A 27,711-nucleotide genomic window follows, 5' to 3' on the forward strand; every position below is an offset into this window, starting at 1 on the left:
ATTTTAGTCAGTTTTATTGTGAACGATAAAACTGTATTTAAATTTTGCGTTTGTATTCACAAAAACCACGATTAAATATTTAAATAATATTGATATTGGTTTTATGTAGTATTTAAATAAATTGTTTAAATTTATTTACCTCCTGTAATAAATATCCGCATTATTTTGTGGGAATAAATGAACGATTACACAATTACAATTTGTATTAAGTTTTATAACTCATTGTTTAAAATATGAATCGAATAACTAAGATATTTTTAAAATCATTGCTCATTTGATAATGAATAATTTTACGTAAACTTGTTACGAAACGTATATATAACGAGCAATATCATACATATTTACTTTTAAATATCAATATTTTCATTCAATTACGTAGAGTGAAACTTTAGAACAAGCCAAACAACTTATCGCGAGCTCCATCAAAGGAACGTAGATTTGCCGCAGCACTAAAGATCTGCAAGTAAATATTACTGCCAGATGCACTGAAACTACTTGGAAATAACCGGGTACAGTGGGCGCAAAGTGACTACTATAACTATACTAGGTATGAAGTTTTACACATACATATATATATATAAATAAATATATATATATAAATATATATATATATAGGTTTATGGAATAACAACTCTCTGTCTCTAAATGAGTGGTTATTGAACGAGGTAAGAAGGCTTGGCCTTTTTTATTATTACCAGAATACATGACGGAGGAAAATATTGAATGTTGCTTCAACTTTAATATAATGTATTCATTTCTCTTGAAGGTCTTACAAATTTCGCGTCGACAACGTCATTTATTGGCATTATTCTAATATCTGCGATGGTATGTCAAATCAAACAAATATGTTTGAGGATTATAAAGACTTAAATAACGCATTATTATCTTTATTTGATAAAGAATTATACACTAATCAAACCTCATTTACAAAACCATTCATCATGCAGTTATTTAGATAAGAAATATCAAAGCTAAGACTCGTTTCAATCATTTGTATGAACATAATATTATATTATTTGCAAATATGTGGTATTAATCAACGTATTATCTACGTAAGAACGGTCAAGGCCAAGAATTCCCGCAATGTCGGGTCATCGGCGGTTTAGTTCAATTTAAACTATTTAGAACGAACCCACCTACAGTCGAGTTAAATAGAATAATGTCTTGACTGAATCTGTAATACTAAATAAATTTTAGTTCTACTCAATATTTAGGAATAAATTTGGCTTACTACAAATAGTTAACAATAATTTTCGTTACCCGAATTTGTAGTTTCCTGCTAGCCTTTCCTGTTACCTATGTTAGTTTAAAATGTATATTGGTTTATTTAATATACATTTTTATCGGAATTATTACCATTTTACGTAAACAGTTTATTGTACCAACTTAGTAATTTGTAATCCTGAAGGCGACAAAAAATAAAAACTCTTTAATCTTATCTAGATAGAGGATGTCATAGGCATTATCTATAAACTCTACAAAATATTTTAAATGCTCAAAGATAATTTGGTATGACCGATTGGTCATACAACGAGTATGACCAATTCCTGCCTTGCACAGAACTCAGTAAAGTTATAAAAGAAAAAAGAATTCAAATGGGTTAGAAGAGACTACAGTCTAATAAATGCATTAATTCCCGTAAAACACACAAGAAAGCAGAAATCAAATTGGTCTAAATAAAAGCAAAAACGTGGTTTCATTGAGTAGCAATAAAAGCGAAACGATGTAGTTTAAAGTTTACTCAGGTAAGTATTTATGTCACAACGTGCTAACATTGTGCTCTGGGGAACACTAGAAGGGGATGGGTCAAAGGGGTGTCGGTACCCGAGACATCGGCGGTACTCCCGACCGCTGTGGCTTGTCTTTTAAGGCGAACCATATTGATTTTGTATAAAAATATGTAGACACGAATTGTTTGTCTAACTTGTTATCCTTTTGCGGAGCTTTATTACTTTGCCTAAGTTAGAGCTAGACATTTTCTCTGCTGAGCAATTTAAATAATGCTTTATGGAGTTTGTTTAATCGGCTTAGCGTTTTTGAAGTCAATTTTGTAACGTGAATTTATATTGAAGTTTGATAGTTATACGTTTAGAACATAAAATGTGACATATACTATATCTCTTATGGAATCTTTTTTTTTTAATATAATACCGGCTTAGTAGCAGTTCTTAATTTTTACAAAGCCTCTGAATTAGGATAGAATTATCCTAATTCTTTGTATTTTATGGTAAGACGATTTGCCTGCTTATTACTCATATTACTATTTGTTTGCAGTAGTTTAGTCATGATTGTCATTAAATTCAAAAGCATCTTGAACATAAACGTGACTCTTTATTTGTAAACGTTTTATTTATTATTTAATATCCGTAACAAATTAACACAGTATTTATATACGTAAAATCCTTGGTGATTATAAGTAGGTCTTTGTCAATACATTCATTGTACATCAGTTTATAGTGAAAGATGGCTGGCGGATGTTTTATAAATAAAATCTGCAGCGTAACAATATCATGAAAATAAAAAGAACTCTGGCGAAAATTAATTTAAGTACTTTCCTCGGCAAAATCATGTTAACGATATTTCACGCTCGCCAACTTGTTCATCCAATTTTTCTTGAAGGCTTATCAGGTAGATGGACCCTGTCAAACTTTTTATAAAGTATAAAAGATTGGAGCGTTTTTAAAGGGATATTTTGGTTTAAATCTTCCACGCTTTGTCTTTTATTTCCAAAAGTATCTATGCCGTTTATTTATTACTGCATAAAACAACCGTAAACTACTTAATAAAATATAGTGTCGTTAACAATTTAATTCGAGTGATTGCACTTAATGGTTTAGATTGTAAACTTGGACTTTTTATGAATCGGTGGCTACTGGACGGCTTCAAACCGTGGGAAAATAATAAGTAAGTCCAAGGTAATTGTTGATATTCAAGAGCCGATCGTCGTTCAACAGGCGTCAGACGACGTGGTCACGCTCTGCTGTTCATTATCTAACTGTACTAAAATTTACCATAACTTTGAAGCAAAATGAAATATTGTGTATCCTTGTGTTTTGTACCAAGAAAGTAATAAAACGACTGATATCGAATTCTTAACATGATATTTCAACTGCAAACGTTAACTTGTTGTCTACATAATTAAATACGTATCTAAGATTGATTTACTGATAAGTTTTATTTTGGTGTGCTATAAAGTAAACAAATCTGGAACTGTTAAAGGCAACACCGATTTCTAAACTAGTAAATGGACTTACATAGAAACGGTAAACCGTTTAAAACGAACGACGAAACATGTCAAGCGATAATGTTTCTACAAAAACCTTTATTTTTCGACGGTCTCTTGTTTCGAATAGTTCAGAATAAAGGCATGGCATATCTTTGTAATAATATTATTACAGTATTGCTATCGTGAAATCGGTATTCTTGATTGTATTTTACGTATTCAACATCCAACTTCGGTATGACTGCTGTAATAAATTTATCAGTAGATTACGTTAGTAGAAGAATTAGTTATGCGATATGTAGTAGTAGCTGTATAACTATAAACATAGTTTACAGTTACAATCAAAACATGCATAGCTGACCCGTTGTACAATCTTTGAGTAGGTTTGTTTACCTACGAGTGTACATTCGAATCGAATGGTCATGTTAGAGCACGTATTTATATATTAAGTGTAGGTTTTTATTTAAATGTTTTGATCATACTTGTAAAATATAGCAGGTTATTGTGTCCGTTCATGCATTATTTACATGAAATATATTTAACGCCATAGAAAATCACAGAATGCGATGACGTGCCTACGTTAACTGCATATAACATCATGGCAAATCAATTAACTTGACTGTATTACTTCGCTTAGAAAGTTAATTTATAGAAAACTTATTCTTTGTGTGAGAAATTTATTGTGTACTTAGGTATTACATAAGCTGGAATTTAACAACAGGTATTTTCTACAATTCAAGTTTACGATAAGTAGACAACTGTTTATTTACGTCATTCTAATAAGTCAAAACAATGTACCTCCAATAAAGCCGATTAAAGTCTTATAGGTATCGTTTTATTCAAATAAGGTAATAAACAATAAGTAGCTTAAGCTTTTTATCTTAAGATAAACATTTTTATTTAGCAAGAGTACTCATGTTCTTTGATAGAAAATTAACTTACAGCCATTGTAAGTAGAAATTGCATAAGCATTGCACACCACATGTGGTGAATTAAATAGGAGCAAAGGAACCTGTTCGGGCCTATAATATACGCGCGCGCCGCTCCAACGAGCCACAAACGGCAAGCCTGTCGCCATAATTTAAAACGATAGCGGGGAATGTAGTTTTATTGTGCACATACGAGACTTCAACGTACACAACATATTGCCATTCGAGGACGGCGCGATAAATGAGCACAAACGAGCGAAAGCCACTTAGACCAAATTTACACTTTGTGGGAGACCGCGGCTGCACCTCGCTTGCCGAGAACGGCGCTCTGCGCTCCGGCAGGCGCGCCCGTCGACAGTCAGCTGCTCTGTGCTCACTACATAATACAGAACCACTAAATACTTATTCGTGCGGTGAATATAACACTCGAGAATACTGGTTTTGTTTTATAAAAGTACAAAAAGACCTACTTTCATTTGCGTAAATAACAACTAAAAATTTCACTATCTACTTCTTTACACGCAGGGTTCATTCGATGGGTCAATGCACTTCCGAGACGACGTCCAATGCGATTACGAAGCGCTGTTTTTATCATGAAAGAGGCTGAACCACCCAGTAGACTAATATAGGTCTATTTCTTATATTATTCAAGAAAAAATATCAAATGTTCTGGTAGCAACACAGCATATGACGACAAAGAATGTCGTCATCACGTTACCCGAAAGATAATTACCCATTTTTTAACATAGACATATAAATTAGAATTGCAAGGTTGTGGGTATTATGCAAATGTAAACAACCTTTAGTGACTCTTGTGCAGTACATAATTATTAAGTATATAGACAAAACAAGGCAATATCTCGAATTATGCATGCTTGTCACTTCGATAACAAAGATATGTAGTGCCCAAAATAAATTTTAAAGCTTCTCGGGCCTTTTATAGTGCTTACCTCGAGATCTTCATATGTGCGAAATGCCATTATGGCGAAACCATCGATGATATCCTCTTCTCCCAGCGGCTCCCGCGACTTCTTCCTCCTGGCAGGAGGACGAGGCGGTTTCTCTCTCGTCGGAGACTCGTCCTCGCCGCTGTCTCCATCCTTAACTTTGCTCTCTCGCTGTGCTTGCATGCGCTGTGCCCGCTCCCTTCGCCTATTTCTCTGATTGCGCTGCTTCACTTCGTTTTCCATCGTTCACACATTATTCGAAACACCCGACCACCGTGCTTCACTACACTAAAGTCCGCACTACACTTTTATCACACATGGTTATCCGTTGTTTCTACGCCGCGTTATTTAACAAAATACAAATCTTGCACTCAGTAAAAGACACTGGCCGTTTCCAATGGCGGATCGTACACCGTAGCCGCATTGCAAGTAAAATGGCCGCGTAGCACTCCACGGGCTGCTTTCTTTCACATTCACGTAAACGGAGGCATTATTACACTTAAACTAAAACATACTACTATATATTTTAACAAGAACTAAGACAATAATACGATAAATTAACTTTATACATTATTCTCTGTGTTCAGAATCAGTCAATAGTCAATACAATGAAAGGTGTTACACGACGCCAACGCTGCGTTGCGGTCGCGATGGTGAACTAAAAACAGTGCTGCCAACCTAATGCACGGACATTCCGCGATACTGGGCGTCATTGGCAATGTGGCGCTTGGTCGCACTCTTCTAACTGGTAAGGCTATCTCTTTTTCCTCTCTCAATAATATTTTTGATGGCTGATATTAATCTTAATATTAAATTAATAAATGTTGTTTCTATTAATGTAAGAGTTCATAAATGTATCTCTGTGCCTCCTTGCAGGCATATTTTTGATCGGGTTAGCTCATTTGTCTTAGTAAGGATACGTCTATTTAATTTGTCATGTTGGTGTTTTGTGACCGAACAGACGACATTTGTTTGTAATGGTAGTTTTCCAACTGTAATTCTCTGTGGTCGAAAGTGTTGCAATCTCTCTTCTTTAAACTGACACTGTGTCACAACACGTTGTCCAAAATCGGGTGGTAGAAAAGTACCAGTAAAATAAAATGAAGTTGTGCATGTGTGGATTTGACGTTTCGAAAATTAAGATGCGTTCACAATATTTTTTTGTGGAAATAATCGCAAGGATATAATGAAAAGCAAATTCCGTAATTAATTATTTTAGGGATCAATAATGTACTGTCAATTTTAACACTTATTTTTATATATGTTCTTTTCCAAATTAAATATTAAAAAAAAGGTTCTTTCTTAGGTGTTTGTTTTTGGTCGGGATGAGCAAAAATGAGTTGAGGGCTGAATAAAAACTTCTTCAATCTATATTTTATTAAGAAATAAGAAATGATGATAGAGAATTTCTATTATTTTTAATAGGACTGACTTAAATGTACACACATATACTTATATATCTAATCTTTATTATTATATAATCGTAGTTTATATTAGGCTGGTTAATCGCACATACAACTGAAAATTATAGATACATATAATTACGGTAAATATATGTGTAATTTTAAGTTGTATGTACGTGGGATTTGATATCCCTTATCCAATCCAATATTATATTCTATAATGATTTTTTCTTCTCCATGGACAGGGATAAGTGGAAAGAAAAGAAAAGTGGCTTTTGCCCAGCATTGCAATTCTAACGGTTTTCTTTTATAATTTTATTTTTTTAAGCGCTTTGGTTACTTCGAAAACTTAAAATATTGTGAAGATTATCCAATAGAGTGTTGTTTGCTCTGTTCAGTAGACTGAATAATGTAAATGACAGCGATAATAATCGTTTTAACGTCTTGACGAATAGGGATGCCAACATACGTTAAGATAAAAAATTTAAGTTAGAAATCCAGAAGCTATTTTTGTCAAAGAACTTAGAATTTAGGCCTTACTTAGGCCGTAGAAAGAAATATGCTACGCTAGAACTCGCAAACTATATATACAAATAAATTACATATATAATTACCACAAATCTAAATTTCAGACGAGTAACAAGTAGTACCTAGATTTTACTGTCAAACTGTTTTGGAATCTTTGGACAATTCAAAGGGTTGGAACGGAATCTCATTTGATTGACGGCCCTTCTTTGAGATAAGACCTCATTTTACATCGGCTTCTGACCATCAGCTTTAGACAAATTATCTAAAGAACTAATTATATACTTTTAAATAAATTATAATACATTTGAAAATATTATCATGTTTTCGTAATCTTTCTGCATTTACACGTTCTCACGCATACATCTACATTAAACTTTATTGTTGGATCTACGTAAAGCTGTTGCCAGTTTAAGATTAATATATTAAAGACAAGACGTCCTACAAACTTGTTATTATATATTTTGTGAAGCGTGGGAACCTCCGTATTGGCGTGTTTACCTTCCTACTAAATCATAAGAGTAATAAATTCAGTTGAGCTTACGATATTTAGTAGAGAGCTCGTGTCTTATCGATAACAAGAGCGATTTAGATTACTGTCGATATGGCGATACAAGTTCATACTGTCCACATATAAATTTACATTAGTTGTGTTAATCAACAGTAGTATCCATCTGTAGCGTGACTTGGACATCGGTTTTGTGAGTTTATTGGTATTAACAATTAAGGTTTTCATGTTGTTTGTTCATTAAATGTTTTATGTAAATATACGTGTTGGCAACTTGACTTTTTGTGTTTATAATTAAACTTGATAAAAAGTTGTAGATAATAACTTAATTATAGTGTATAAAAACAATATCAAATATTATAATTTATGCTAGAGCAAGTTTTGTGTTTTAATATTCGATTAAACATTTTGTGTGGATACAGTGTTAATAGGATTAGTGTTTTAACGCTTTGGTAGTTTTTATTGATATTTCGTTGGACCTCCGGCGCGCTGAGTATTGTTTTTTTTTAATTGTTTGTACCCTAAGGGGTGGCGAGACGAAGGTAAAGTCAAACGGAGCTTTTATACTCTGTTGCTTAGAGAACATACGACCTCCCCTTCTAAAATAAAGTTGACTTACAATAGGTACGCAAGACCGTGCAAAATCCATTTCAGTTGAATTCAAATTTTAATAATAATAAATGTACTTAATAAACCACATTGTATTAAGTCCGATCATAAATTAAAGTCCGGTAACTGTGTCATATGGACTATTTAACGTATATCATAATTTCAAAATGACGTGGATGTATTGAAATTGAGTAATCATGAATATTAATGAACTTAAATAAAATAACAGAACATTATTGCGAATAAATTACTCTGACGGTTTGTATTGACAGTTTAAACACTCATACTGTACATAACATTTTGATTGATAAATTAATTAAAGAAATACTACATCAGAAATGTTATGTTGCGAATTAATTAATGTTGTGTTCATTATGCGGTAGAGAATAATGGAAAGTCGACTTGGCATGGTTCTCCTCTACATGTTTATGACGTTTGTAACCTCTTAAGATCAATAACTACATATGTAGGTGATGTTTTGTTCTCAAATTACCATGGGAACAGCGCTTGCAATCTTTCCTTTTTCTTCAGCTTGTACTAGACAACCCTTCGGATGATGATATCATGATGAGCGTCTAAGTTTGAAACTTTTTGGGGGCCTACCACTATATTTTAAAGTAAGAGAGAAGAGAGATACCGCTCTACGCCGTGTAACACGCCATCTTGCTTCCACAATTACTTAAGTGGTGAGATGCCCCTTGGTCGTATTTTAGACATCGCTTCCGTGTCGGGAAATAATCAATTAAAAAAGCTGGTAATTTCTTAAAAAACAAAATTTAATCTTAACTTTTATAACGTTCCTGGGCATTAAATTTTCTGGTTTATGGTTTAACGTTGTACTTTTTTTCTTCAAGAGAGTTGTCAGTTTGGTCTCATGTTCACTCGCCTCACCTAATCTAAAAGTGTTTCCTAGATAAAAATGAAGCCAAAAATTCTCGACCGTGCCATCGTGGGTGCCAGTCTCCTGGGCATCCTCATTTCGACTTACGCACTCAACGTAGAAATGGCCATTCAAGCTAAGCCTGAGTACAAGGCGTTCTGCGACATCGCCGAGTACCTCAGCTGCTCGAAGGTTTTATCTTCTGAGTAAGTTAAACGTTAAAACATCAATTTATTACCGCTACATCGTTTACTTATAGTTATCATTAAAAATAACTTTGGATAGCGTTTAATTCCTTTAAAAGCATTTGCTTTAAATACTCCACAAAATAATTCTTTTGCGTCTTCTCCTAAAGAAAAGAACAAAGGCAGCATTCTTGATCTAAGATGAGAGGCCTATTTTATGCTTAAAAATGCACTTAGGTTTCTGATCATTTGGTCACCATCAAGCAGTAGAATAAAAAAATATCAAAAAGGTCGCCTTTAAAATAAAACTTTGTGTTCCTATTCCTAAAAAAAAAAAGAAATCATTCTTCATTCGAAACTAATGACTGACAGTTAGTGACGTGACCACAGTTTGATAACTTTGATAGACCTATTACCAAAGGCTTGAGGCGAGCAGTCCCGTCACTGATGCGATATGGCTGACTGTGCGGTCACTAACCCCTGTCCATGGTGATTATAGGAATTACCTTTTTGATGCCTTTGTTTTTTTTCTCTATAACCACAATGACAGCGCTTGCCAACTGTTTTTTAGAGTTTTGAGGTTTCCAATTCTTAAACTTGTTTTTTTTGGTAGACCACACTTTACTTATCGATTGATTGAATTTAATCGATTTCAAATGACGCCTGAATTCGATAACTTTGCACTGTAAATTTGTATTAAGTGTCCATAAAGAGTATAAGCTCTACATTACGGATTATAAAAGAAAGGAGAAGATTTATTTTTTAAATCATTTGAGGTGTCTTTAATTATATCAAAAGAATTATGCAGGTTGATAAAAATTTACCAGAAAGTTTTAAATAATATTCTCTTGTCCCCTTTTCAGATTCGCCAAAGGTTTCGGTTTGTTACCAAACGAGTCTGCGCTGAAGATTCCAAACTGCATCTACGGAATAATCTTCTACTGCCTGTGTATATTTTTATGTACGTATAACCTACATATTTCTCATAAAAAATTGTTAGTTATATGCCCCGATTCTATTTCGCAGAATTTCACAATAAAAGAGCAATAAAGTTAATGACGTTAACCCACTATTTCAAACATCTGCGTAAGACATCTAAAAGCACTTTAATGCAGCCAGCCTTAAGATCTATATGAGGCCAATAAAAAAATTGATGCAATTAACTTTTACGACGTTAAGATGAAATCGTTAAATAAAGCTGTCATTTATACAGAAAAAGTAAAATCCATCAATTATTAATGAATTAAATAAAGTCGTCAACAGTCCGAAGCTGTTTATAAACAAGTCTTAATAATAAAACGAGTCTTAAGTCCGCTGTTTATAGTAATGGTTATATAAAAATTGTTTCCACAGTCGGAGTTATTGTAATTAACGAGTGGTGTAGCTAGTAGTAATTACAGTCGCAATACCAATAATTGACATGGCATTACGTTACCCGCGCTGCACCGCCGCCGCTCTGCCGCGCCGCGTCAAGACCCGCACGGCGCGACTCGGCGCGGCTGTTCCGCGGCCCCGGCGTGCAATTCGCACATCAATGCGGTCCGTGGTTACCGGCTTCGTGACTTTACCACGAGAAAAATATTGCGAAATCCCCCGCTTGTGCTCACTCCAAGCTTATTTGGTAGCTCACGAGCCGTGAATAACTGTTATCGTAATAGGCTAACATTGGTACATACTCATGGGAAGTGCGAAATGTTATACGTGCCACTATAATTTGCACATTCTAGAGAATTATATTCGCAGCAATTTGAGCGTGTTAGTTTAATTTTATAGATGTTAATCGTGTAACAAAAACTGAAAGTAAACATGAAAATGCTCCACTGAATAAACTTTCCCGCATTTATTTTAATCTGTACCAGATAGAGAACTAACATTTTCAGTGAACGTAATGAGAAATTCGTATTTGAATTATTTAATATTCCCAATAGCATTACAGTTTATAACGATAAAATGTTTCTCTATTTGAATATTTAGAGGGTTTGCGTGAGCTTTTATTGCTTCGCTAAAATGTTAATTCCGTGAAACACGCTCGTAAATGGTTGGAATTGTAGTGGGCATTGTGTTATTTTAGTCTGATATTGAAATAAGCCACAGTCGCTGTGTTTGATCTCTTTTGTTGTGTTGAGTGGTCATAATCTGTCATTGTAATTGCTCTATGCTTGATTTGATTTTATTGCCCATAAAATATTGAAACTCGTTATTATGATTTCTATGTTTAGGTACTGTTAGGTATTAATTAGCATTTGAGTTGCATGTGAGTGTTGAATAGAGCTGGCACATTTACGATAACTTTGTATTTGTTTAAAGGTAAATACTGGTTTATTGAGAAACGGAATCCTATTCGAAACCCAGCTATTAGGTGGATAAATATCTCACGATTTCCATCATCTAGACAGGGGCCTGTACTTGTTAAAGTAAGCGTGCCGCGATTGTAGGAGCGAGACGCGACTCTACGCCGTGTATAATGCTGTCTTGCTTCCTCTACTGCTACGTTGTAACTTCAAGATGTTGTGGTAGTCCTGCAGCCGGCCTCGACGTTGTACTAATACATTCTCGTTTGTTTCAGCTTCATTTGACAAGCTGAACGTGATTCGCGCTCTATTCGGACTCGCCTTATGCACTATCCCCATGTGCCTGTACTTGGCGTACCTTCTGGCCTTCGTACTCCACGACTTCTGCGTCGTCTGCGTCTCCACTTACATCATAAATGGAGTTCTCACCTTCCTCATCTATAAGAAAATGAAAGTTTTATCTGCGAAGAAGACCTGTTAATTTAATATTTAAGAAACATTCCAAATTCCTGTATATTGCATTTATCTTTATTAAATAAACTACACAAATTAACTGAGAGTTTAATTCCATAGTGCTGTTAGAATCTGTTGGTTTTCCGATACGTCGTAAGCGTGTCAGCGGGAAAGTAAAATACGTTCAAGCTAGGAAACAAAATGCACATGCAGGCGCGCGTTGAATATGTGATGCTGTAGGTGCGGATATAAATGTTTGTTTTACAACTTTAGCCCGAGAACTTACTTAGCTGTCGTGAAATGGAAAATACTGTTAGCGTAAAGCTTATCCTAGACTTTACCTAAACAGTTTTATTATTTGGTGTAGTTTAAAGAGTGATTTACGGCATCATTATCATCATCCTCCTAGCCTTTTCGAAACTGTTTTGTTGGCTTCTATTCGAACCGGTTGCAGCAAAGTACCAGTGTTTTGCGATCTGACCTTCTCAACCCTTTACCTGGGCACCACGATTCCCTTACCCTTAGTAAGTCTGGTGGTCAGATTCTCTTGCTTCTAACTACCCGTAACGACTGTCAAAGATGCAGGTATAAACAACAGTCGGGCTCGGGACCCATAATTTAACGTGCCTTCCGAAACGTGGAAATGAAAACTTTTAAACATTGTTGCATTAACTTTTAATTGTCTGACATTTATTTTAGTATCGGTAGTATTTAGTGAGGTAGCCCGAAGGCTATTAAAATAAAAACACTTAAAACTTTTAACAGCTGTTTCTTGGTATAATTGCGAAAGTTTGAGGTGAAAACAGAGAAGCCCGGCGGGCAGACATCTGATATCTACTTTACCCTTTTAACTACTTTTCGATATCGTGACAAGTGTTATTTCCGATTTACGATTGGATGACGTCACTTTATTGGAAAATCTCTTACAAGTCAAGTTAGCTATTTTAATAGAGCCCTGTATTTCCTTTCTTAATATAAAGAATCCATTAAGGAATTTATCCTTGTGTCGCGTTGGGTTTCACAAACATTCAAGTAACACTCTGACTCAGGAAAAGGATTCGTGAATCATACAAATGCTTGTCCTGTGCGGGGATCGAACCCGTGACACGTTGCGCCTAGTGGGTTTGGTGAGCTGATCTCAACCACTCGGCTATCCTTGCAGTCAATACATTGCGAGGGTTTTCTCGTAAGTTGGTTCAAGGTTGTATGTCTACATATGAAGAATCATACAGCGAGATGTGATCATAAGAACGAAAAAATATTGTAAAAATGGTAAACAGCCTACCTTTAATAACATTTCAAAGTCCAAACTTAAGAATAATTACTACTGCATACAATGTATTAACACCTTTATGTCGTAATTTTTCTTCTGGAGTTCAATTCGATCCGCGTAACAAAAGGACGGACTTTAATGTCTGCATAATCTCTGAATGGAGATTTATTCTTGGACTTTGACACTTAGATGGTTAAACCAAAATGGGCAGAAAGGCACCGTGTTCCAAGAAGTGGGTGTCCATGGGGTATGCCCCGCCAAGACAGGGTACCTATGGTGGGAACACAATTATGAAATGATAGAGGTACCTAAATGACACGTACCTCAACATTTGTATTTCTGCATTTTTATAACTATCTACTTGTCGCTCTTTTATGCTACAAATACTTATATAGCATTATTTAAAAAGACAGATGGCATATAAATAAGAATTAACGATTTCAAACTCACTGATGTTTCAGTTTCTAGCCACAGTTCACCAAATGAGGTTACCCATGTTTGGTACACAGCCCTAGCAGAAATTGCTGAAAGTACCAGTAAATTGCCAAAGCATTAAACTTGAAGTAAAACCATCATAATACAAGTTCCAGCCGTTAATATCGTTTACTGTCACTAGACCGACTTGCATTTAATTCGGTAGAATTTGTATTTCGCCCGTGGTCTGCATAACTTGAGCGCCGGTGGCAAAATCTGCGGTTACATTTTGTACCGAAACTTAACGCTGTACCTGTGCGGAACGTGCAGCTTCTAGTTCTAGATAATGTAGCAAAAATATTTATTGAGACATCGTATCGCTATTATTAGTAATATTGTGTCGTGTAATTTTTTTAAAAATACTCCCGCGCTAAGCAATTTAGTCGTGTTTGGGAGTTTGACCAAAATTTGTCACGTGCAAAAGCCACCCAATAGCAATGTTACAAACTTCTGTAGATCATACAAATACATGCCCTACGCGGGAATTGAATATGCGACACATCTGAAATTCAGTCACTCAGTGGATTTGTCGTGGTGACCTTTACCAATCGACTATCCATTTACCCAGAGATGGAAAATTAAAGGAGTAGGTAAGTATTTAAAATCTAAATGCTAAAGTATTATTAAAGCTGTAAACAGCTGCAAACCTCACCTTGGTAATTAAGTATTTTATCTTTATTCACGGCATGGTACGGAGGTATCTCAATAATGATGCCTAATAATATGCTACGATTCATACCATCAGTCAGTTCGGCTTTGGCTCTCAGACAGGTGGTGTGAAATGGCTTGTTAGCTAATCTATACAAATGCGGGCAGTATTAACAGCTGTATAGGAGATATATCAGGATTAATCTAGGCACCGCAACTGTATATGTAAACTGCATTTTTCTTTTTACCACAGGCACGAGTCATATGATTTCACTGGATTATCATTTGCAGTAATGACGACCTTTTGGCTTATCTAGTTTAAACGTATCTAATCTTCAAATAATTCTTCGTTTTAATGCAATTATTAAATGATTTATAGATAGGCAGGTCATGATTTGTTTACATTAAATATTTATGAGATAAGCCATTTGTACCAAATTTATTATTATTGTATTCAATACTTTAAAATTAAGTGCTCTCTTACCTTGATGTTAAGTATTATTTTACACGCGCGTGATATCAAACTGTAACCTTGGTTCGAGTGCGACTTGGTAACCTAATAATCTGGAGTGTAACGCCATCTATTAGTAAATAGTAAAAAGTAAAGGTAGATTGCAGTTCCGTTACGACATCTGTTGGTGAGAAGTTACAACACATTTGTTCGCTAGATGGCGTTGTTTTTAGTAGTCGTGATTCTGAAAAACGAACTTTCGATGTATGTATTTCTATATTTACCTACTTATGATGAGAATTTGTTCTGAAATAATTTGAAGTATTGATCAAGTCCATATGGTTTCTTTGTTGTAAGTAAACGTTCCGAAACCAATTATTAGCAGTGGACGTTTATGGACTGATAAGAGATAATAGAAGTACATTTTCCTGTATAACAAAAAACACGATAAGGTGTAAACTACGCGTACGTACTATTTATTGAAATACTTGGAATTGTGGACTGGATACAGAAATCCTTATCAAATGGGACTTCAACGTAATTCTTTTTAACGGCGGTTGTAAAAAAGAAACTTAGGAATGAAAGAAAGCGACTGTTGCTTTGAAGCAGGAGTAATTTCGAGTTCTATCCATTGTTTGATTTTGATTGCAGAATTTGAAATTTTTAGAAAAAATAATTAAAGGCCACTTGCTGCGGCAAACTCAGTGTACATATTTTTCACTGTGTACGTAGACAAGCTCAAGTCTACCCATACAATTTCTTTATTAAAACATAAACAGGTACGACGACAAAATCCCTCCAAACAATGACGACTAATAAAGTTTAGTGAAGAAAGACAAAAGACACTTCAATTTGATTTAATCATCGTTTACCGAACTAAAGCGTAATTGTCGGCGTCTTAAAAGGAGATATTACCCTCAACGTAACCCAGACGGGAGACGATTTGACGCTGAACTTTACAGCTAACCTAAGCACCTTACAGTCAACAACTACACGTTACCTTTGAAGTTAGGCATTTTATCGTTAGAGCGAAATAGAAGTATATATAACAGATTAGTGTGACAAAGACGGAGTGCTTTTGTAGTTCACTTCAGACGTGTCAAGTTATATTGGTTTGCCGGTGGTGAATGGTTACACACTCTTGTATCACGGCTATACTGATCTCCACTAAAGTCCCACTTAATTCCTGCTAACTCGCCTTTGATGGCTTGCTCCATTGCGTGGAGGGTCGTACTAGAATAGATCTACTTTGTTTTATTAGCTAAAGAGGTGTTAGAAAGAGGGTTTATGTTGGTATGTATGATGAATACTTTAATATGAACTCATGTATACAGAAAAAACGTAATTATATAGCAAGTTTAGTATAAAGCGCTAAATGTAGAGTGTTAACTATGGGGAAAAATCGAAAGCAGTACAATAATAAATAATAATGTAATAGTAACTAAGAGTCGGATAAGAACAGATATAAAAAAAAATCGGTATGTGTATATTTTGATATACTTATTTTAAGTTTAGTTTGTAATTATGAAAGTTATTGTTCTATTAAGTTTATTAAATCTGATACTGTTGACTGCCAATATCATGACTCCTATCGCAGGTCTACTGGTAAAGACTTCTTATGAAATGAGGATCACACGTGTATTACCCTACATGTACACCTTTTTATGTTCTGATTTTCACTGTTTTGTTCAAACATAAAATACAACATCACTTAATAAAAAATAGGAAAAACTTCCAGCAATTCATCTCCTGCACTAACTAAAAAGCTTCATTTGTTAAACAAATGACGTTATTTTTGCAAAAACGACGAGGCAGTGACAAGACGTATGGTCTGTGGAGACAACGACCTCGGAGTAAGGATGCTTTGTTCGCCAGACAATCTGATACAGCTGTCGCCTCGGTGATGGGCAAACGGGCCGATTAAAAGCCCCTGATTACAAGTAGCGAACATGAGGTATTTGACATTGTTGAAGCATGGCGCTTCGCAAGCAGGCTTTGAACATTTCCCGACGTGATGTGGCTGTCGTCTGATATGACTACGTTTAGTTTTTAATGTCTTTTTATGTCTTGTATGTAAGTGTAAAGTAACTACGTTAGATTGAATGAGATTATTGCAACCTAAAACATTTTCACACTTTTTGAAGGGAATAATGAGTAGTAAATGTACTATATTGGTATGATTTATTTGCTACATAATGTTTATTATCAACTGCAACTGTTTGAAGCATAAGCTTTGTTTATCTAAAAATGTATTTAGATGCGTTTGAAGGCCTAATAGATAAAGTAAGTAATACATATTAAAACCTTGGTAAAAGCCCAATTGCTTTGAAAATTACTCCTCATTAGTTTTAAAGATTACGACTTCCATGTAATCTGTAGTAATAAGTTGGACATTGCTGTTAAGTGTGGATATAAAGTTAAGGAACAGAAGTTCGACATAAAGCAAACCAAGAAAACCCATTGATTAGGATTAGAGCAATGAGCTTATACATAATTGAAATGAAACTACTTTTACGGATTTTATCGCGGTTTAAATTTAGATTTTAGTTCCCGACGTTTCGAAACCTTTGCAGGTATCATGGTCACGGGCAGACTGCCCGTGACCATGATACAGGTAAAAGTAGTTTCATTTCAATGTCTAACATTCGCGTAAACCTAAGAAACCACTAATACATAATTATTAAAAAAGACAAAAATCAAAACAGCATTGGTTCACAACGTTATAAGAAAAAAACTCTCACTCAGTTCAATACAACCAATAATATGGATTGAATTCTAGCTTTCAACGTTTTAGCAATCAAGGAACAGGAGACATGCTCCGTACGTGGCTTGGTCCACAGTAATTTTCCAGTACGTGATAGTAGTATTCATGCACTACAAAGCTATTCTAATCCCGCGTAGGCTGGGTGCGTGTATTGCTCGATGGATTATTTATATGCCTATTGCTTATCGGTCATATGCGCGTCAGAACTGGACAAAATGGAAACCCAAACCACGTAGCAAATACTTAGTGGCTTCAATTGAAAAGGACAAGCCTATGCTTGTTGCCTAGTTGATTGCAGTTGGCGATGACAATCCAAATTAAAGGCGATGTGTCAAAAGACCGACAAGTTAAAATTAGACGAAATGCCGTAAAAATGCTGTTTTTATATCTGTAAACCTTCTGTACCAAAATTTCCCATTGCCTCATCATAAACTTTCGGCCATAAACTTGGCAATGTGGGAGTGACGAACAGACAAACAATAACACGCACATAATTGTGAAGATAGTCGCGTCTCACGTTGTTTACGTAATGTTCCTCCTCGGTTGTAAGTGCACAAATAAAGTCTCATTAGGCAGCTTATTTGAAGACACTCCAGTTTTATGAGAAGAGGCATATTAAGGATTATCTGTGTACTTTGTCGTCGACACTATGATTATTATTGGTATAAAAAAGGAGAGTTTGCTTTACATAGGTTTATGATTAATTCTAGACTGAGATCTGTGTTTAAAGTCTTTAATTTGAATGTTAAGAATAATTTATCGACCAATTTGTCACATCTCAAACGATAAGCAGCATAAGGATTTCGCCATAGGCTTCTTCGTTTTAAGTTCAGCTAAATAGTCGTATTACAAGGTAAAATCTAAAGCTACTGTACCACAGAAAGACAGACAGACCGACGCTTAGCGGTAAATATCGTAACACCCCTCTTATTAAAGAGCTCATGATCTCGAAATGAAATCTCAAAATGAAAAAGAAACATTACTATAAAACCCTCTATCAAATAAAAAAAATGCATCCAAATCAGTTCACACATTTAAGTGCTACGATGCCACAGACAGACTAAGACACACACAGATCGTTCTACAGTCAAGTGCCTTATTATTTTAACAAATCTATGCGGTTATATGCAGTCCAAGCGAACGCTTTGCTTCACCAGACTCAAATGTTTTTATATTTCTTATCTAATAGGCCAGAACCAGTTTACCTTCAGCATAATTATAACATAGTCGAGTAATTAGTCTAGTTACCGTTGTAACTTGTACTAAATATCTAAAGACTGTGTTTAAAATGTTTTATTAAGCCTTGAATAGTCTTTTAAGAGTAACTCAGTGTTATTGTTTGATCTACACTACGGCCGTAAAATAAAAACATTTAGTTTTTATTTTACGGCCGTAGTGTGACATATTTTGACTGATCTGATCTAGTGGTTAGTAAGCCTGACTACCACCGGAGGTCTAGGGTTCGCTTTTCACCAATGGCAAATGTTTGGGTTATGAGTATGTACAATCATTTTGTTCGGTTTTGTTGTACTCTAATATCATAATCGAATAGCATGTCGCGTGGGCCTTGCTTGGCTGGTTGTGATTAATACTCAATGCTTCTCTTTCTAAAGAGGGGTATTTGCCTCTCAGTGGGATTTTTAAAAACTGGTATAATTTTATGTATTAGAACATAAGCTTAAAAACAGCATTACGCAATACAAAATTCACGAACTAATTGCATACGCACATTCATTATATTACTGGCATATTAAATCAAATAACAAATGTCAAAGACGGAATCATAATTGACTGGCACTGCCGGTCATAGTGACTAATGTTCATGATATTTTTCTGGCACATGCTGCCACGAATTTGCACACAAAGCCGACCCACGCAACACCCTCTGTGTTTCTTATATCTTGTTTATCGTATTAATATTATAAACGCGACAATTTGTATGTGTGGATGTATGGATGTTCGTTCCTCTTTCACGTAAAAACCATTGAACGGATTTACGCATTTTTGATTTGTTGCGGGCGGACCAGCGGGCAACAGCTAGTGTGCTATAAAGAAGCTATCAAAGCCATTTTTCTTTTTCTAGCGTTTCATGAAAGTCATATTAGTTGTTTATTAGACTGATATTCTGTTATGTTTGACAGTTTGGTCGTTTTGTTTTGGGATTTTATGGTGTGAAGTTAACACTCAACGCATACGGATGGAAAAGGAGATTCATATTTTGTCATGTTTTGGGACAGCTGATCTTTGTTCATGCGGATGAACAAAGATTAGCAGCCGTAGTATGAATTATTTTTTGAATTTTGGCCAAGTGCGTACGTTACGTACACTATGTAGGTACGTTAATTACCAGAATTTGGTTGAATGATCATAATCTAAAAGCATGTTACTGCTTAGGGTGTTCATTAAGTAAATAACTGCCTAAATAAAACGGAAACGCCATAATAGCTAAATAAATTATGATTTATATAAGATAAGACTTTCTTCGACGTTTAACATCTGAATTAATAAATAATTGGAATTTGACAACGTAAATGGAAAGATAAATATTAAAATCTTGACTTATAATGACTACTTCAGACAAAACTAGTTAGGAAGCGTACTATAATACTTACTGTCAATATTTTGAATATTCGGCAAATAGACTTATTTCATTTACCTTGTTATTCACGTCACCATTTTTGGTAATGTGATACTGACCTTTGGCGGTACTCGTACTCGGTACTATTTTATAGTCTGTGACTCGGACTAGTGCAGAGGACATACAATCACCAACTTAAAACGTTTAACTGTATTTAACTTTAAAATCACATAAATGTAGCTAACACTTATGAAGAGAGGAATCTTTAGTGTTTTGACGGTTTATCGTCAATGTGGGTAGGGCTTTCTTTAAAAAAAAACACTTTCGCTCTAAGGAATTTAATCCTTGTGTCGCGGGCGTATCACAAAAATAACATTCACATGCTCAAAGACACCCAGACTTAGAACTCAGAACTATTCGTGGATCACACAAACGTTTGTCCTACGCGGGTATCGTACCCGCGACACATCTCATTCTGTGGGTTTGGAGAGATGACCTCAACCACTCAGCTATCCGTGCAGAGCATGATTCATATAATTCAATAGTAATATTTTTGCAGATGTGGAAGAGTGATGCCGCTCTTCGCTATATAGTGCACTATTCCGCTTCTGTCAACAGTCTTATTTAGATGGTGGTAGATTTATATTGCCATGATTGCCAAATAAGGAACAAGTTGAAATTGATGGTTAACTTATCATATCATTTTATTAGATATTCTTATTATACCATGCATTGGACAAAATAATATTACGTAACATTATTCTGGTCAAATACAGTTTACACTAGTACAGGGTTCAGGGAGTTCTTTAATTCAGAGTAAAAAATTGTGTCAACAATGAAATTTGAATTCTTCTGTGAAGTACGACTAAGCGCCTGTGTTTCAATACGTAATACATACATAATCTTACCATTCATAATTTAGCCAATGCCTCAATGGTGATGTATTTAGGCCGACGGAACAATCTGGAATAACGTGTTTTATTTGTGTGGGATTAATGAGATCATTGTCATGTTCTACAAGAGGTTTGCTAAGGTGACTGTCGATTGTTTTAGTACAGAATACATTTGAATATGTGTCGATAGATTGGGACACCACGGGACATGCGATCGAATGAAACTTCAATGGGTTTGATGTTTTGTAGAGTGCGTGCTGAAAAAACCATTGTGTAAGTGTATTCAAATTGTGCCATTTCAAATAAAGCTAAGTAACGTTTAGCGAGGCATTCAATTTGAACATTAACATAATATATTGGACAATATAGTAATATTTTATATCCCATTTGAATACTAATTTTCAATAGTACCTAAATAATGCTGTTTATCTACTTTCTAATTACACAAACAATATTCAATATCACAAACATTTAATTAGAATCTCATCGTTAAACAAACGCCGAACATAATAGTTATCGGTAAGCTAAACAGTTACAAAACCAGGCATATATTCCCCGGGGCACAGAATAAGCAGAGCAGTAATAAACTCATATTAGCCAAACAATTCACCATCAACAAAATAACCAGTATTTAATGAACCAAAACGGATATTAACAAACAGTTTATATTGCAATATTTGATCCAGTCTCATTAGTATTCCGTCCTACGTAATTTAAGTACTGGCAACATTGGTAACGCTGGCAACACTGGCTTAAATAATTTATCCGCGACCGATTAACGATAAGACTTGGAATTTTATGAATGCCCTGGATTTAGGCTGTTCATAAAACAGTTTGAATAAAACCCACGCGATTTAGACTTGACAGCACTCGGTATAGCTTTACATGATTCTAATATTGAAATGTTATTTTAAAATTAATCAGACGTTTCGTTGTGTAATTGAATGAGTAATTGCTTGCTATTATACGGGGTTCGGGTAATTTAGATTGAGTTTAATGTTGCTGTTGACGTTCCTATATTTATTGGAATGTATATTCCATTCGTGAAATACTTTGGTATTTTGGTAGCTTGACAACAAACTGTTACATTTGAACGTCAAATGGGGAGATTGTTATGGATTTACGTCACTTCATCTTTTGTCTTTATCGCCTTATTATGTAACCCGTGCTTTATTTTAGAAACTTTGAAATGGTAGTAAATCGAGTATTTTTGTTGCAATGATTCTTATTTTTAGTATCGAGTGTGCAGGACAGAAATCTTACGCTTTGTTCTTATATTTACAGTGTAGATTCCACCATTAGCCGAGTCGTTATGGTCACCAAACCATACCCACTGTGAGCGTCAAGCATTTGTCTGATCCACGAATCCTTCTGCGTCTGGGTGTCTGTGATTTTTACGTTTATGAAATAGCAGCAGACAACGAGACGGGGGCCTATCACCTCTTCGAATAAATTCTATACTCACGAAATCGAGATATAAGTGAGTTTCATGAGTAGTCTGGTTTTCAATTATATGCGGCGCCGGTAACCGAACGGTTATGAACGATTACAAGACGGCAATTAAGTTTTAACAGGTTGCAGGTTGCAACGCTCTCGGTCCGAGTCAATCAAGCGATAATAAATTATGCATGCATATTGGAACGCTGTTAAAATTTGCTATAAATTTCGTCGAAGTTGATATAAAATTAGTGCAATGTTCTTTAAGGAGTGTAAAGTCGTAGATATGTACACTGAAATAAGTTAAATGGTTTTACAAGTTATTTGGACCCTATTCCATTGTAAATAATTAAATAACGGCACATTATGTATTAAGAAAAATTGCTAGAGTAATCACAGAAGACTACTAAACATTTTTTTGGGCATTATTACCATTTACATGTCTGTTAACACAAAAATAAAAAAAATAATATCGAAATTACACACTACCGATTTAACGACAGATCGATATAGATATTTTTTTTATAAAATACACATTGAAACGCCACATATTTTTGCGAGTGTTTCTTACTTATAGTGGGTATTAAATACGATTCACATGTTCATAATATTTTGTGTATAACAATGTTGATTGATGTTAATGTGACAACCCTATTGTGTCTGTGGGCGTACAAGGTTTTGCCACGCGAAGTAGGCCGGTTGGTATTTTCGATGGCACTTCCAAAGCAGGCTCACGCACCCTAATATGGCGATACACGCTTTCAATTTTATACATATTGCACCCCATATTCTAATAAAACTTATGGAACCTTGTTTGTAAATAAAGTTGAGTCAACCTTTCATATATGCAGATATGAATTAGTTATTAGTCTGAGCCCATATTTGCAGTTTTGTTACGAATTAGTAAAAACCGTTTAAGGCTTAAAATCATATTGCACTATTAATTAATTATTTAAACGACAATCGACAATCAAGCGGGGTTTTAATTAAGTTTTGTAGATAAAAATAACGATTATATAGATGTTATAAAACACATTTTAGTAGGACTTTAATTTATTCGATTTAATAGTCCTAAAAAGTCATGGAGGTGGCGGTCTAGGAAGCGGCGGCGAGAAAATCAAAAAGGCGCGTCAGCTAGTTGCAATTGTCTCAGGACAGTGAATCGTGGAAGGATTTTGGTTTGGCCTTTACCCAGCAGACTGAGACAGTGGGCTAGATAAAAAAATGTCCTATTTAGAACACAATCAAGAGAGGCCGAACACCTCTTCTTAAAGTTGGCTCCTGCAGTTGTGAAGAGAGACCTTATATCGAGTCGTTTTCTGAAACGCTCAATTATATACTGTACTTTACTTACTTGTTGTAAATGGCATATGCTATGCAATGTTATCTAAACCTCAGTATTAACTGAAGGGGTCTACCAACAAAAGAACTGCTTTAAGCTTTATAATGCACCGTTTCTCTTCTGTTAATTATCTCCCCATCCTGTGGAAGCGTGACAGCGCTATACTACATAGAGTGGTATCTCGCTTGTACACAGCTGCGAGAACATTTCCATAAGAGAAGGCCCCTGTACTGGACGAATGAATATTCATGCGAGTTGTTCCATTTTAGGGCGTTTACTAACCAATATAACTTAATACGTAAACAAACAATATTGTTTGATTGATGACTTCATTACGTGGTTTATGTTAATCGCTATCAATTTCCTTTATAAAGTTTTTGTATTCACAGAAGTGAAATCAATTTGGTCTATGATTGAAGTATCACGATTGGCTTCTAGTATATCATTTCAATTACTTTTAATTGACTCGTAGGCTTGTGGTTAAAAGCTTTTTTTAATGCCATGGGAATATTTTTTTTGTATATATAGATATAAAACTAGAAATATAGAGTATGAAAGTTTTGTTTTAATTTAGTTATAAAATGTAACATTTTAGGAAAAGTTAAAAAGTGTGTAAAGGGTTTGAATAGTTGAAACATCAGAACAAAAGTAATGACATAATGAAATACTGTTATTTTTCGATTAGGGTTATACATTTTCGCAGACAATTTTTATATAACCAGTATTTGAATGTCTATTTATTAATAGAACCAGAAAAAAAAACAAATAAAATGGACACTATTTTAATATTGAATAGAACAATTTAAAAATAATAGTAATTAACTGCAATATTTAATATAACTAACAGCTGTGTTACTCGGTACTCCATAATCCACTAGGCGTAAACAGCGTCTGCCAGACTTTCGTGTTTCTTGTCGAGATCGATTAATTATTATTTATTATGATTTAAGGAAATGCGGCAAGTATTGCCCACGCTATCCTAGGCAGAGTAAGTATAAATGTTATAATTCAAATAATAAGTCAGATGAGGTACAGTGAGCCATAAAAGGAAGACGTCAGGGATCAAAATCCGATCAATTAAAGAGTATTTTTCAATAATATGTAGAGAATCCTGAGTAGTATTTTTTAACTATTCCATATATGTGTGTCATGACTATTACATAATCACCAATGCAAATACAGCTGTTTTGAAAACCTGACTGTATTGACCAGCTTCAGTTGCCAACGGTACCAACATACGTACTTCAATTCTGAAATTGTTCCACCACTTATGTACTCTATTTTATCATTTTAGTTATTAAGGTAAAGTTCTTCCTTGAGATTTTGTAGAGAGGCTGTAATTTGAGCACAGAAGGCGTCGTGTATTCCTAGGCCTACCATTCTTCCTGCCTGCATACCACGATTTCAAAACATTTTCTTTTTAATATTGTTGCTATAAGTTTTATTTACCTCAATTTTAATCATTTGAGGATATTAAAAGTAAAGTCGTAATTTTTTCCTTAAAATTAGCTTAACAACTTACTTTTTTCTTTGACATAGTTTCCTACTGCTAAGCACAGGCCTCTTCCCAATCCTTTTTCGATTCCCTATCCCACATCACTCCGATCCAGCCGCTCGCATCCATGTTATCCTACCATCGCCTCCATAGTGCTGCTACTGGCTCCCATAGTCTGCCGACCTTCGGCAAATCCTTCACTACCGTGCCAAAATGTTAATTCATTAACTTCGAATACGACAGCCTTGTCAATTACGTTTGCTACAGTAAAAATCCTCTGTCAATTCCGCTTTAGGCCGAGACGGCCAATTGTGGCCAATTATAACACCTTGTCAAAGTTTACTTATATGGTGTTGCAAGGATGGCGACAAAACGACAGACGCAAAATAATTACGTCGTTAAAGTTAATTCGCCGTTGTCTAAGAGTTTATTTAAAGGAGGTTTGATAATGTCTCTATTTTATTTAAATTACGGGTCAAATGTCTTAAACACGTAATTGGCTTTGGTAATTTACTTAACGTGAACTTGTAAGTTATTGTTCTTGCGAAGTCTTTTATATTGATGGACATTTAAAACCTTTAAACATTTTTTTATTACATTTACTGTAGCTGTCGTTAAATGTTATATTTCACAATCATATGCTTTTTTTTCGTTTTTTTTTGTGTCAATATATTCGTTTAGAAATACGCCCATTTATCTATGAAACAATCCACATATAAAAATACTCGAATCAAATTCATAACCTCTTTTCTAAACTCGCCAAAAGAAATTACAACACCGAAAAAACTCGCAGATGAAACGAAATGTGAAATATGCGATAAAATTCGTCACATTTACGAAACAATTGACAGAACAAACATACGTTACTATGCGTGACCTTTTGTCAGGAACCGTGTTGTCACACTCCTGCGCATCTCACCTACATCAGCTGATCAAACACTTGTACAATGAGCAATAAACTATGGCATGTATCGTAATTTGTGGTTTTTGTTTCACGTAGCGCAAGAAAGTGGCAGTAGGTTAAAAATTGGTTATGGAAATTAAATAAAAACATAAAATACTTCGTTACATTTGTGAATTTGAATACTATTATGAAGTAAATATAGACGGTAAAGAACCTTTTTTAATTTTTTTACAATTTCATTGTTGGCGTCGAATAAACCTTTTGTTTTTAATTTGTATATTGAGTGATACTTACAAAAGCCTTTGGTTTTTATCTGATTATATTTAACCACAATGTGGCGATTAATCAATTTTAAATATTACGTAGTAATTTGAACAGGTTTTATAGTAAAAGGTGAAGTGTTTTGTGCTTTAGGTAAGGAGGCTTTCTTGAGAATGTGATTCAATGATGACGTAATTTGACACCTTAAATACAGACGGCTAAATATTACGGTATGCAACCTTTTTTGTTCTACATTCTTAAGAGCCCTAATAACAGTTGACCTTACAGATACATTTATTTTAAGGTAGAGTGTGTTACTTAGGTGACATCTGATGTCACTGCTCCAAAAAACCCCAAGACCACCGGACGGGTAAGTAAGTCAAATTTTGGAAATTCTCAAGGTTCTGTTTTGTTGACAACTTTTGAGTTTCTTTACTGTTCAATTACCAACATGAAGTGGTGGTGTAAACTACATTTTGACAGCGTAAAAAAAACTTTCTAAAAGAACGTGATCTATACGCTATAAGTCATGTACTTTCGGAAGTTTTTTTTGTTAAATCAAAGTTAGTCTAATCGTAGAGGCTACCACCTAATTCATTTTTAAAGGTTTTCAATTTTTTTTTGTGTAGATCGGTATCGGCCCGGGTTTTCCAGACACCCAGACAGATCATGTCTTTGAAGAAGACAAGTAAAAGATATCATACAATAATTGTACATAAATAGATAATTTCAATATGATTCTGTAATCAGACTATCAACTCCTCCGAAGGCTACAAGCACGATCAAATTGAATACACGTCCAAAACTAAATCGTTCCAAGAAAATAAAAGCTATTAATTAAACTGAAACAAGCCTTTATTATTTTAGGTTTGATTAATAGAAAAGTTGAATAAAGCGACGTTATTGCTCAAATTAGATCAGACAAAGCCTGAGGCTAGAGATAGGGTTGTCACTAAATACATAACATAATTTTTTTTTTTTTAATCAATTACAAGGGTGAAAAACCAATTACAGCAATAAAAAAATATACATTATACAAATTTAAACATTAAACAAATTAGAATATAAATAAAAAAAAACATAAAAACAAAACACTTTCATAAATTTATCTCACAGTACTTCAGGCATACCGACAAAATCTTCGGCCATACATCCGCAAACAGATCAGCTGTTGGATTAAGATCCAAGAGATTATTAAGCACAGCTAGAGTGCGTGGGATTGGCGACTTAGCACGTGC

General features: G+C 34.7%; 2 protein-coding genes across 8 annotated transcripts in view; one reads left to right on the forward strand and one right to left on the reverse strand.

Moving 5' to 3' along the window:
- Window positions 1–5,753, reverse strand: part of LOC113498910 (fibrosin-1-like protein) — a 46,876-nt gene extending 41,123 nt beyond the window's left edge. For 2 of the 4 annotated variants that reach the window (XM_026879152.1, XM_026879151.1), the window contains exon 1: window positions 5,103–5,751. In XM_026879152.1, the coding sequence (XP_026734953.1) occupies window positions 5,103–5,342 (240 nt within the window). In that variant the 5' untranslated portion in view covers window positions 5,343–5,751. Of the gene's footprint in view, window positions 1–5,102 lie in introns of all 4 variants that reach the window. The other 2 variants (XM_026879154.1, XM_026879153.1) reach the window with 2 other exon arrangements.
- A 9-nt stretch (window positions 5,754–5,762) lies between these two features.
- On the forward strand, window positions 5,763–12,050 carry LOC113498914 (vitamin K epoxide reductase complex subunit 1-like protein 1). 4 transcript variants are annotated; one of them, XM_026879170.1, is made up of 5 exons: window positions 7,562–7,728; window positions 8,676–8,830; window positions 9,058–9,230; window positions 10,073–10,170; window positions 11,776–12,050. In XM_026879170.1, the coding sequence occupies exons 3-5, from the start codon at window positions 9,064–9,066 to the stop codon at window positions 11,979–11,981; spliced, it is 471 nt and encodes a 156-aa protein (XP_026734971.1). In that variant the 5' UTR covers window positions 7,562–7,728; window positions 8,676–8,830; window positions 9,058–9,063; the 3' UTR covers window positions 11,982–12,050. The 4 variants fall into 4 exon arrangements, with proteins under 4 accessions (XP_026734970.1, XP_026734971.1, XP_026734969.1 ...); XM_026879169.1 differs by lacking the exons at window positions 7,562–7,728; window positions 8,676–8,830 and adding an exon at window positions 5,763–5,847; XM_026879168.1 differs by lacking the exon at window positions 8,676–8,830 and having other exon boundaries at window positions 7,562–7,740.
- The last annotated feature ends 15,661 nt before the right edge of the window (window positions 12,051–27,711 follow it).

The sequence above is a fragment of the Trichoplusia ni genome, chromosome 11 (genome assembly GCF_003590095.1).
Source record: "Trichoplusia ni isolate ovarian cell line Hi5 chromosome 11, tn1, whole genome shotgun sequence".
Classification (NCBI taxonomy): Eukaryota; Metazoa; Arthropoda; class Insecta; order Lepidoptera; family Noctuidae; genus Trichoplusia; species Trichoplusia ni.